The sequence below is a fragment of the Opisthorchis viverrini genome (genome assembly GCF_000715545.1).
Source record: "Opisthorchis viverrini unplaced genomic scaffold opera_v5_436, whole genome shotgun sequence".
Taxonomy (NCBI): Eukaryota; Metazoa; Platyhelminthes; class Trematoda; order Opisthorchiida; family Opisthorchiidae; genus Opisthorchis; species Opisthorchis viverrini.
The window spans coordinates 301,976-315,533 of NW_008752099.1; the positions used below are offsets into that span (position 1 = coordinate 301,976).

The 13,558-nt window shown below is 42.4% G+C and overlaps 1 protein-coding gene across 1 annotated transcript in view; it reads left to right on the forward strand.

Moving 5' to 3' along the window:
• Positions 1-13,558, forward strand: part of T265_11051 (hypothetical protein) — a gene marked incomplete at both ends in the record, with an annotated part of 88,578 nt that overhangs the window by 26,449 nt on the left and 48,571 nt on the right. Inside the window, one exon of the mRNA XM_009177596.1 lies at positions 8,734-8,830. Within this exon, the coding sequence (XP_009175860.1) occupies positions 8,734-8,830 (97 nt within the window). The remainder of the gene's footprint in view (positions 1-8,733; positions 8,831-13,558) is intronic.

The following is a 13,558-nucleotide window of genomic DNA, read 5'->3' on the forward strand; positions in this document are numbered from 1 at the left end:
TCAGAAAGTAGACCTTGTGTCACAATCTTCTAGTGTGCCGGTGTGATGACCTACAAGACCACTCTCAAGAGATTGGAGGTGACGGCGTAATTTACTACTCATATGGTTGCTGAAAATTCTTCGTTTCCTCCTTCCTGGCGTTCACCATGCACGCGCAGTCTCCGACCTTCTTCAGCCGGAATAGCCCAAAATTAGCAAATTACATTCATTGGCAAACAAATTCGGTTTTGTGGGAGATTCACCTGGAACCCAGCTGAAACAGTAGCTTGAAAACACCATAAACGAGAGATTCAGTTGGGTTTCAGGTGAAAATGAGTGTACTTTAAGTGCGGAGGTAGTTTCTGTTACAAACGATATCACTTGTCTTGTGGTCCATCGCGTATCAAGGATAGTACTTTCTTGCACGACTTATAAGGAATTTGGATCAAACACACTTGCACAGTTAATTGTCAAATCCAGCTTTTATGTATACTGGGGTCTTTTTCAACGAAAAGGGTCAGGCAGGCTTCCATTAGGATAACCATTAGGTATGCGGAATATAATGGGCAGTCTAGACAGTACGTTTGTGGTCACTTGTGAATTGTAATGTAAAATATATACTGGGGTCTTTTTCAACGAAAAGGGTATGACAAGCTTCCATTAGGATAACCATTAGGTATGCGGAATATAATGGGCAGTCTAGACAGTACGTTTGTGGTCACTTGTGAATTACATGTAATGTAAACGGTGAATTTTGAGCTGCCTTCACAAACTACTGGTCAGTTTTTACCCGGAGGCTTGTTTTAATCATTCCAAATGGACGCCATCAATTTGGAGCGAGTTTTGAATGTTACCAAAGGAACAACATCTATTTCACAGGTGGGTGTTTATTGCCGGACGAATCAGGTGTTTATATCTGTTCCGATCCCAGATAACCTGCGAAACAAAATGCTTAAATAAATGACACGTTTTGAAATAGAACTGGCTGGTCGCCGTATGGTGTCTGCTTTTTTACTCCAAAATATTTCCACCCTGATGCCATGATTCAGTTAATTTTGTAAAACTGACTTTGCCGGTCTTTAGAGAGCCTCATATTTGTTAAGAAAGCGAAAATACTGATTGCCTAATTCTCTGCCAGTTGGACCACTTTAAAAAAGAAATCCTTTCCAGCTCCCTGGGACAAAACATTGCTTTGCAAACCCCTGCTTGGGGAATGTTGATGAATTTTGACCCTGTGCGTGACCATAGTGTAACGCTTTCGACTAATAAATGTGTAAAGGTTCAAAGATTTTATCTCCAACGCTTTTGAAGTCAACTCATTCCGGGCCAGAAGCAGGTGGGTGAAACTCTTTACTTTACATATGATCTGGTTGAATACCTAAACTGGAAGAGTTTCTGAACGTCACAACAGAATATTGAGTACTGCTCAAAAAAGCTCCGCGTTCTTCGCATCGCAAACAAGTTTCACAAATTTTTCGATAAAATTCCAAGTAGAGTTCATTGACCAAACACGCTACAAACCGAATGAAATGCTAGGCGAAATATATTCTCTAAAGGTATGAACGACTCTCGGTGTCTGTCGTGTGTGTTCCCCATTCAAAGAGAGCAAAGTTGACCAGGAGAGAAATCTTTGGCCCCGGGTGAACGTGGACATCAGTAAGGTCTAGCGATCTCGTGGTTAAAAAATGTAGACCGAAGAGCTTTTTGATAAGAGTGCTCATTGGTCTTTAATCGGAGACGCGCCGTTCACCCGGTTGTTTAAAACTGAATCTAATTATAGAATTGTTCCGCTTTCGGAAGTTCGTTTGTCGTTTAATTTACAAAGCACGTTCGTTGAATTTCAACTTCTCACGGAATTAATGCTGACGCTGGTGACATTTTCGACAGAGATGCTTAAAAAAGGGAGTGAGTCATCAAAAATCCCGGCAAAATTGAGTGGTTTAATCAGCCAGGCCATTTGTGATGTGTTCGCTCGTTTTTCAATTAGTCCAGGGGCTGTTTTGATCTACAGGCTGACTTAATGACCTCCCAATCTAGAAATGTGACACGGGGATTTTTGTTCAGAACTTCGGGAATCGATTGTAATTAATTTAAAATACGGTTGAGGTTACCTCTACCCAGATTATCAAGCTCCTGGCACAGTTTCCAATGCAATCGTTCAATGATCCAGGCTTGACTCTACTCCATAGTATTGTCCACTGCCAAACGAAACGAACCAGTCAGTGAACACAAATAAATTTTGTTTTCGACGTCATATAATTTCACGCGCAAAGTATGGACGTTTGCACACGTACATTTACTGAATTTCCTGAGCACAAATTTTGCTGTTAAACGGATCTGTGGCCATTTGCCTTTCAGTGAAAAGCATCAGTTACTTTCAAATTTGAAGCAATTTCGCGTGAAAACGAGACTGCTTTATCTAAAAGAAACTCAAGATGGGGTCAGTCTCGTGGCATCTGTAATGCAATCTAGTGTTCTTGATGATAAGACTATATAGAATGAAATTTTTGGGTACTATGTTGAAGTACACCAGTTTACAATCGCTTGTTCCCTACGGGGCTTCAGGGTAGTTGGCTGCGATTATGGTGTCGAGCGCAGTTTTCCTTGAATAATTGCAAGCNCAAGGGTTCCATCGTGTAGGGTTAGGTTACTAATAGTCCGCGCTCGGTCTACCTTGCTTATAGGCGTTAAACTGCGAGGAGATCACACGCTTGTGTCATTATCGTGGAAATGCTGGCAACTGAGTTCATAAATGCGAGCTGCAAAGGAACTCTTTTGATTCCTATTAATGTCCCACATGAATTACGTACAAAACTGCAGGCCAAGCTATTATATTTTTACACCTAAGCGTTGGACATTCAACATTTAGTAAAAAAAAGGTATATCCATGGGGGATTGTCAGTTGAAATTAAAAGTTCGCATCGGTGTTGAAGGAAGAAACACCCACACGCTTATACTGTGAACGTTTCATTTTTCAGTGGAATGTTAAGGAACAAATTATGGGCGAGTGTGCTGGCAAATTTGATGATCAGATTGGATGGCACTTTAGGTTTGCCAACACGTATTTCTTGATACCGTCGTGGGATCAGTTGAACAAGAAATGGTCACTACTCATTGTTCTATATAGCTGAGGAGGTTATTGTTTCTGCGCACTCGGATAAAGTGGCTAATGGGCCCTCCGAACAAATCCAGTCAAATATTCAACGCTTTCTACAGATATGATTTATTGAATCGATACTTGGGAAAAATTTATCGATCCTAATTTAATGATGGATGACCTACCCCTTGATACAATTCGAAAATAACTTGAGTTCTAAGTAAGAAGTATCGAATCTGTTCGCTTGGAGAAAATTCACAGGCCCCTGACAGTTAGGCAGAGGATAGTGAGCATATTCCAGCAACAAGTGGAATTCCTGCCTGTTACTTCAAATAAGCACAGGGAGCAGAAATCGGGATGAGCCTGTGCACTGCTGGGGGGAAAGTTTCGTTGAAGTGCTATTTTGTACGCTCTGTTCCAGATTACGTGTTTTTATCGCTCTATTGATTCATATTTCTGTCCAATAAAAAAACAGTTTTAAAGTGTAGTGCTAAAAATCCGTTGACAGCTCACGACCGGTTTCGCCCTTTTTAGGGCTCATCAGGTAGGCGCAATCCCCGGGTTTCCGTTAACTTTATGTTCTACTTGGAACCAAATAGCACGAAATTAGCGAATATACACTTATTTGCAAACTAATTTGGTTTTTCGAGAGACTCACCTGTAACCCAGCCGAATCTCTCATTTGTGGTGTTTTAAAGTGTGTTGAAACAATCTCACAGCTGAGTTGATTTCGTCCATCGTTTAAGTTCTGATCTCATCAAATATTAATTTCTATACTTATATGCGGAATTTTTTACCACGTTCTTTAGCTGCCCCTGAGCGCTGGTATACATATCAAGCAGCCAGTTGGACGAAAGCCAACGGTATTTTGGTACAAGTTCACATTGTGTCTTGTGGCCAATGCTTGTGAACAGAGTTTGAAAGTGGTCACAGTGGTATGAATTACACAGCTGCTATCATTGATGGTCACTTTGATTACGTTTTTATATTTTATATTGCCAATATAATTATTGACCCAAAGCTAGTTTCATTTATACAATCGCAAGCGTCGATACATACAGGTCATTTGTTTGGAAGGGAAGGATAAAATGGCCGCTACTCCCCAAAAATGAGCTGTATGCCCATGCTGGATGGGAACGGTGCACAATATGGGTTCTTATCGGAACCTGTTTAGTTAAAAGCCTCAGAAACACGTCACGGTTGAAAGAGTCCTCACTTGACCAGCACAGTGTGTACGTCCCAAAGCAAATAGACAATGGCGGCTAAACGGCCCAATTGAGCTCTTTCTCCTCATGTAGATGTAAATGAAGCAAGTCTCAGACAGTGTCACACGCGTCATATCTTTTCTAGTGTCTGATCTCTTGTTATGGGGACTTAATTTCGTCGGGCTATTGTTTTACACCCACGCTGCAAGTTGAGGTTTAACGTGTCAAAATCCTTGAAAGGGAAACCAAGTGTAAACGGAGCATCTATTGTCCAATAAGAATACCGCCGGTCAAGAGAACAAGCCAGAAAAACGGAAGCACAGATAACGTCTTCGGCTACTGCGTTCCATCACTTTTCTTCATGAGTAGTTCAGTGCTTTGTTCACAACTTATGCAAAACTGAATGTTCTAGAAGAGTCGAACTTATGCCCGCTGTTTGACTTTGTCATTAGCGAATTCAATCGACTAATGTATTGTCAAACACGGTGTTTTCGAACTTATATCCTTTCCGCTGACTGAAATGAATAAGTTGACGAGATGACCGAACATCGTCCCTCCACGAAGCACATGACTGAGGGTGGCTGAATTTCAAGTAGCAATAACACGGAGGTCCTAAGGATATGCAACCTTCATTAGTATTTTCAGTCCATTCACTATAGAAATGACATACTCTTCCCGACAAGGAAATCCTCGCATATCTGCATATATAGGATACGATCTTGCCTGAGATGAAGGCGCAGCTATCACATGTGCACCATCACGTGACTTGGTCATTTATTTTGCCACGTTATAATATGTGCTTGGATTCCCCTCTGCCCCAGCCATTTGAACGCAGTCGAATTAATCGATATGTGTTACATTCACATGATTTACAGCACAGTAAATTCATGGGAGATGGGGACAACAGGAACTAACAGAACGAACGAAATGGAGTTCTGTTAAACGGGAACAACTGTGTTCTGCCTTACGGACGACTGACAGCCAGGGAACGGATCGAAATGTTGTCACGTGACTGGCATGGTTGCCGTATTACTAATTTATCGAGCAACGTTCAAAGTCGCACACCCGTTTGGTCGAAACGCGTAGATTCCCGGAGCATTGGTATGTGAAAAGGTCACACAGTTGGCCAAAACATCTTCGAAGTGTGTGCTGACCTTATCACGCAGCTTTTTTGTTTCGTGTTCTCGGGAAAGTGGTGTGCGCAGTGAATGACTGGGCCTAAAATCATAGACCTATGGCGGCAAACAAGTATGATTTTAAAGGGCATTGTCGCGGTAGTTAGCCAGAGGGACGTCTGTGTATCACTGACCAGTCTATCGGGACATGAAGTGCATTTATCGAGTTTATGGAGAACACTGATATTCTGCAATGGAAGATCCATATTCCTTCTATTTTCGGCAATTTAGACAAGCAGTCGCCTCCTAGTGGACGATTTAGCCACCAATTGTGCCAAATTAAAATCCACCGTTGCAAAATCATTGAATAAAAGCCCCGAGTGTTTATTCTGGATCGATATGAGCAAGCTGTTCACCTTGTGGCAAGCAGTGAACAATTTGAGGGTTAGGGCCAAAACATGAACTTCAATAATCAGTTTGGTGCATGGAATGCCAACGGTCTCAAAGCTGCTAGGAGTTCCCTTTTTCCGTATGAGTAGATCATTCAAGTGAAAGAATTTCCGCGATTAGCGAAAGGTTTATGAATAAAACTACACTGGAAAATCGTTGCGTTCCATTGGAGATGATTCATCGAATTTGTTTTTTCACATCTTAGCTGCAAAAGTTTTCAGGCAACTTATACTACTTAAATATATGTCGACATACTAATTTGTATATTCACTCAGATGTGTCATTTCTGATTTGACTACAACAAATCTGCGAGGCGCTTGGCTACAGCTCCACTATTCTACAAGCTAACTAACAATGTATACCCCTGTGTACGAATAAACTGTTGCGCGATTCCACCAGGTTAGGATAGAAATCAGGAAAAAATCGTCTTTAGTTGAAGCTACTAAACTTAAACTGATGGTTGGTGGAGGGCGGTACGACTATTGTCTGGTTGTCAACGGAAAAAACACGGGATTGATCAACAAAACATGCTTCTTTCTTAATGCCAAAAAATTATTTCATGACTGCCATGTACCATCACTAAAGATGTGAACTTTTATCCATTCACTACAAAACCTTTAGGGATTATCCAGAACCTTCTTCCTTACACCCTGTTGCCTGGTCGATCATTTGTGTGTGTGACAGCGTGTTAACCAATCAAAGTCTGTAATACATGTTTCTACTCATGACAGACTCAAATCCCATTGTGATACCCTTTAGAATGTTCGTCTCGGAATTGCGTACTACTGAAAACAGAGCCTCGTCCGGGAACAACTTGTGTAAGGAGCCGGAACCATTCCAAACTTTGTACTTCCGAGGAGTACGCTAGCAGCTTACCTTGCCTAAGCAACATTGTCGGTTATTTACAGCACTGCTGTGAGGAATAACTTTTTTTGTCCGGAAAAGGGATAGTTAGTAGGATTAAACTGATTGGGTGTCACACATGGACGTTAGTAACGCTTTTTCGGTGTCCTTCGAGGTTTCCGATCTGTTGAGTAATAACTAGTAATCGGCGTCATTCAACCTTTGTGTGTGCATTTAATTAATACGAAGTTTACGTTGGTCCATATGGTACCGATATCTCTGCTTTCCTTAGGTTGTAGGGACAGCGGTTAGCCATTTCTATTGGTTGTTACAATGACCCACGACACCAGTTGACTTTATTCCCATCTTTCGAAATCTCATTTACCGCCAGTGTGAATACAAGCACTTGTATTTCCCGAAACCAAACTACCCACAAGGTTTCTGAAAACCCTTCGAAATTTAAACACCGAACTCACCCTGTGTGGAGGTCATTAGATAACCACAGTCATCGAGTGGGCTATCGGAGAGTTTTCAGCAACCATGTGATTAGTTTCCGTTATGGAAATACGCTGCGATATCTCGAATACTGTACCAACTGAGGCGATGTTTTCGCAGCACATTCATTTGAGAAATATCTTGGGTGAGAGTCTCAGATGAGTCATCCGTGAAAATCAAATTGATTTGCAAATGAGAATATTCGTCAAGTGCACTTGTACCGTGATGTTCTAAAAACACCAACATCCGCAATGTGTGTGAAAATCCATAGTCAGTGATCCTCCAGGTAGACAAAACCTGAAAGTATTTTGTGCCATGGTTCCCAGCCATTTAGTTCGACAAACGAACAACAAACAGCACTTGGAACGGCCTGGAGAGGAAACACTGATTCAGCGACTCGTCGAAACTAGAAATCAGACGAAGTGGTGAACAAACATTTGGTGAGCTTCTACCAGCGCACCTCCGCAATTTTCCGTGTATCCCAGATCCTCGAAATATCACAACATTCAGTCCGAATGCACAAATTGTACTCAAATCATACTCAAATCGTAGTTGACCGAGTGTTCCACTGAAATGGCTGACATGATTTCGTTTGACCAGAATCTGCCGCAAAGTGAAGGAGTGAATATGTTTTTTGTGTTATTCTGGATCCAAAAGTCTCCAAAACGTCATTGTGGGGTAACAGAGAGATAATCGTTATGGCCTAAGTCAGTATCTTGTTGTTGTAGCCTACAATAAGGAAACGTTTGCCGAAGGCAAGAGATGTCGTGGTTTTCCAGTAAGTCATACGAAAAGCGCCCAAACTAACACTGTGTACCTGCAGGCCGCTTTGAGATACAGCTGATAATGATGATGATGATGATTGAGAGACATCTCAACCGATTGTTTCGCAAAGTCTCCTGTTGCTAGAAACGATGGTCTGCCCATCACGTCTCTAGGTACGTCAAGAATTCCCGCCCTTGTCGATTTTTACAAACAGGGCAAATGCTGCTTGGTTTTCTGGAATGTGGAGCTCAAATACGGACAAATAATCCTGTTCGAGGCATTTCAGATTCCTATGTTAAAAGTAACCAATAAGTGAGGGTATATCCTATTGACGAGATGTAATTAGGGGAAGGTAGAATTCAACTCTCTCCCAGTTTCACAAAATATATTTTGACAGCTGCGGTATAATGGGAAGTCCATCGTTCTATCGGTTAGATGCGAATAAAATCGCAAATTCCATTAGCTGTCGTTGTGACCTATGTCTGATTCACCTCGAGTGAATGTCCTCTTATGGTGAGAGCAGGCAGAAAGCGCATAACAGCTGTTTCAGATAACGCTTGCAAGGAACCATGAAAATCATGCCTCTCGACAAAAGTGGGAAAAATAAACTCACTTGATATCCAATCAACGCACAAAAATCCGGGTGAATTTGTTATGTTGAATCGTTCTTAGTGCCATCAGCAACTGGGGTATTTCTCCAGTAATCTTCTCTGGCTTTTCATATTCTTTCCATTGACCAATGGCAAGTTTTCCAGTGACCAATCAGCGTTTGCTTCATTTCCAGCCAATCAGAGGATTCTCTGTATTCAGGAGGATTTGTCGGACATTTCAGCAGCCCTTACGCGCCAATCACGTGAAGTCACCTCATTCCTCGGGACCACGTAAGTGCGTAGCCACCTTCAATTGCTTTTTTTAACCTTGAGCTTCAATCCCACTAATTGGTGGCCTGTTTTCTTTTCCACAAGTAATTTTCGCTGAACTCATCAATCAATGCGTTGACCTTTAAGGACACCTGCGTAGAGGGACAACCGATCTTGAGCTAAAGGCTAATCACGAATTTTAAGGTCATGGAGTACGTGTGTGGCGTACATATGTGGCGTATCAACTGGCGTGATTCATGAAGCCTAAAGTAATCATCTGCTTAGCGAATATACACTCATTTGCAAACTAATTTGGTTTTTTCGAGAGACTCAACTGGAACCCAGCTGAATCTCTCGTTTATGATGTTCTCGACGAACTTTCAGCAACCTTATGAGTAGCACATTACAAAGATAACCATCTGCTTGCTTTCCGCGATTAGCTCTGGCCATGAACGTCAAACATCCTGATTCATTTTTTGCGGCGGGCTTTGACCGCGTGGTTGCGAAGCGCCACGTCAAGTTTAATCGGAGGGCTGGAATGCATTTTAACAGAGGGTATGCGAGGTTTGCAAACTTTATGAAAAAATAAGGGGAAATTGGATATCCACCAGCCTCGAAATTGTCACAGTGTTGAGCAATCTTTTAAAGCTTCATTCAGGGTTATTTCTTATGGCCACACGTTTCGAAGCACATCAACGGCGTTGTTTGTGTGCAATCCATTCCCATGAATTGGAGTAAATAATTGGTATTTTTATTTCAGATATTCAATAAAATGTCAGCTTTCATGGTTATTTTTGAGGGAAAACCAATCTTGGACGACGGTCAATATTATCCTGATGCGGAAACCGATTTCAGTGCCACAGATTGGTTTAGCGGGATGATATTTTCGCTCGCTGTCACGGAAGCTTCATCGTGAACTTGGCTTCCATTTAGTCCTCTTTCTGTCTACACGTGCGAGCCAGTAAGTGAGTTTTTTGCTTCCAGTGGTCTCGTTACGTTCGTACTGTCAATGACATGCTGCTATGACGATTATTCCGCCTGTTTCATGCCAGGCCGATTTCCAATGAGCGGGCTGGTACTCGTTCTCGTCACACGACTGGTGATGGTGTCTTAAAAGACACGCATACTTCAATGCAATTTCTTGATGTCTCACCCGTATCCCGAATCAAAACATTATCAGGAAGTCACAAGAGCGATGCGACGTTAAACGCCCCCCGGTTTTTGATTCAACGTTACTTTGACATGAACGTTATTTTGACATGAAAACAAGATCGGTTTTAAACTACGGTCCTTAACAGACCATTATCCAGATAGGTTATTTTGAACGTATCACGTGAATGTGTGACGTCTCGGCCAACAACGCTGCAAAAATAACAGTGTCACCGTAAGGCACTTACTCCAGTCTCTCCAGTACCCTATCTCCCCAAGGTTGTTCGCCGGACACGTGGTAATCTGATTCATGATAAATGATCTCGTCTTGGTTTGTCGCTCGCCAAAGCGATCAAAAAAACACGTGACAAACCCAAATACCTGTCACCAGTTTATTGATCTTGGACAACTCTTTTGAGTTGGTTCAAGGAAAACCTACACACAATTGACAGTTGAAGAGTGGGAAACTCCTGTTCCCAGTAGACCTCGTGCATTGTTTTACGCATGGCGAAATCATTTTGGAGGCCATGATTTTTAAATTCGAATAGGTTCTCGATTTTTCCAAGGAGGTATTGGGACCTGTTTCATCAGAGGCTACCGCGAAGTGCTTATTAGCTCGACGTCCTGACAGGTAAAGTTGAAGAATACAAGGGTTCAAGAAGTCGTATTCGTCTTTAGGTGGGGAATTAATGTGCGGGTCAACTGGCGACCGACATTGTCATCAATGTTTGTGTATTTATGTCGAGGAGTCTCTGAGGACAGACTAACTCCGTGACACCTTGCAACACTAAAAATGTGATTAGGTTGAAAAGCATTTGAGGGTAGTAAACCTACTGAAAGGATGTAACGATTCAACAAAAGGACATAGCGTTGGCCACTTCTGTAGATTGGATTGCCACCAGTGACTAAGAATTGCGGGGAAAAAAACAACACATTGCGTATTCCTATGAAAGCTGACTATGGTCCCTTGAACACTGACGAAACGTTTGCCAATCCAGCTGCCGACATGGCAACAGGCTGAGGGCGCTAGCATTTCACAACACTGCCAACCTAATTTACGGATACACGGTGGTCCTATTCAACTAACTTGGTTAGCCGAACAGCCATATTATTTGGGAAAAAAACAAGTGGGCAAGAATACATTAGTGTTGCTGGTGGACCCGATTAGGAACAGAACTTACCGGACTAAATTGCGCGAAGTCCGCCATGTAAGTCCATATCTTACTCCCCTGAGGCTTATTCTGGCAGCCGGCGGTGCAGAATGTCCCCCATAATGCTGAGAGTAAAGTGCTGATTGTGAACTAAGCAGAGTTCTTTTACCAGGTACTGAGGTGACATGAAGGATTTTGAGGGTGAGGGACATCCGCACGATAGAAAGATGTGCAAAAAGGCGTTAGACCTACTCTAGCTCCGGCTGGATGGCTTGGAAACTCTGGTGATTTTGTAAGCACACCCATCACACTCGGTGCATGAGCCTGCGGAAACTAATTTCCTCGTGATTAATCGGGCGATCAGAAGCATTCAGGCAGTAAATTACCGCTTTTGCCTTATAGCCCAACGAGAAAAGCAGAAAATTACATGGGGTAATCAAGCAAACCAGACACCACAGTGCCGCTGGCAGTTCTTATGCAAGCAGGGTTACAGGTAAGAGTTCCATGGACCACTCGCCTTCCACAGCATCTGCTAAGGTAACATTAACGTTTCCAGTTGATGCGTTTGCCGTCTAAATAAGATGGTCCGGATGACCGAATCGAGGCTTGACTGGAAGAAGTTTTGGATGAATGCAGCGTGTCACGTTAGGCTTTCTAATCCTAACAGCTTGCATGCATGCACTTTCGTTCTGAGAGTGTATTCAATTTCACATCCGAAAATGTAGGCATCACATTGGCCTAGTTTACTTAATCAAGTTGCTTCCTGCAGAGAATGAGTGGGCTTGTGGATTGAAGCGGCGGTGAGTTGGATTAAATTCTATCCCAATTAAGAAAGGATATTATTGATGTTTGCAAGCACCGAATACCGATCAGAGGTCCTAGTGGAAGGACGAAGGCCTTCGCTGCGGGGTTCTTCATTAGAAAATGCCAACTGAGCAGTTACAGACTACTGGACAGGGAAGCAAAACTCTCATTTGCATCTTATTTACAAAAACTGGACATCCATCTTCTCCTGAACGCGTCTTCTTGAACTTTCCTGAATATTCATTGACTCCAATCATTCATTGCTCAAATGCAAGCAAATGTACCACAAAGCGACTCCACAAATTCCTCAACAAATCTCCCTCTTCAGGAGACGCAAAAGCGAGTTTACAAGAAACAAAACGTGCTACTCGTATGCCCCCTCATCAGTAGTACTATCGTTACACTAGTATGGACTGAAACGAGAGTAAAATACCCAGAAATATCAGGCTAATGACTGCTTAGTTGCTATTACCTTAGACCCATTCGTCGTTAATTATGACGGCGATTCGCGCACCCTTCTTTGACAATGTCCATCGCACGCATTTCTGTGAAAACCACTTTGTTTTTGATGTAATATTCTGACTGTGATGGTGATTGATGTGGCCCCCGATAGCTGTTTGTTTCGTATAATAATTTGGCGAACCCCACCCATAACTACTGAACCAAGCAGTGACGGCGTTTTATTCGATTGGAGATTAGTGAACTGGCGATGTTCCGTTGGACAGTCATCGGCCGAGTACATACCCCGGGCTACTCAGTTTGTTTGAAATCGTCATTCGTCATGCAAGTGATATATTGGTTAGCTTCCAGTAAAGTGGGGCGTATGTTGTATTAATATTTCGGAACCACCCAAAGGGGATAGTTGTCTTCAGATGTATCAGTTATGATCATCCGCCTTATGATGATATTTTCCGGTCAGATTGGGACACTTGAACTGGGAGGAATCCAAGATAAATCATTGTTATCGAATGCTTGGTTAATTTATCGCGATTGATTTTCAGATAGCTAAAGTAGGTCAAACCAAAATGAACAATTCGGTCTGTCCCATGAGTATCCTGTCTACAGCGGGATCACAAGTGCTCTCCAGTCTAGATATATTGCCTCGACTGTTACACATGATTTTGAGCGGCAAGATGAAGACATGTTAACCTGATTAAGCTTCTCGAATTGGTGCAACAGAATGGTGTTGTGCATCTGACAAGTACAAAGCTTCTCCTCACAAATTCGATAGTTGAATAAGCACTTGATTGTTTGCACATGCAATGACGCACGCATTTCAATTGTGAGTTGGTTGTAACGGGAGCATTTCGTAACAGGTACTAAACACCAAGATTCGATGCAACGTTGTACGCGTTCATAGTACACACTACCGGGTATTAAACTACGTATTGTTTTCAGATTAGGCAACGTGCAAGACGAGTGCGCTCCTTGTGAAATCCAGTGCACAGTAAGCCTGTCGACATTCGGTTGCCTTTCGTGAAGTGGGATCGTGGACAAGCAACCAGACGGTTGAAATCTCCAAGATTATGAATAAACGTAAATTGTGTTACATACCGAACCCCTTGTTTCATACATGGACACCGGAGACAACAAAACGACTTTATGCTGGAATTTCGATGATTAACAAGTGTGTTCCGTCTGGGAG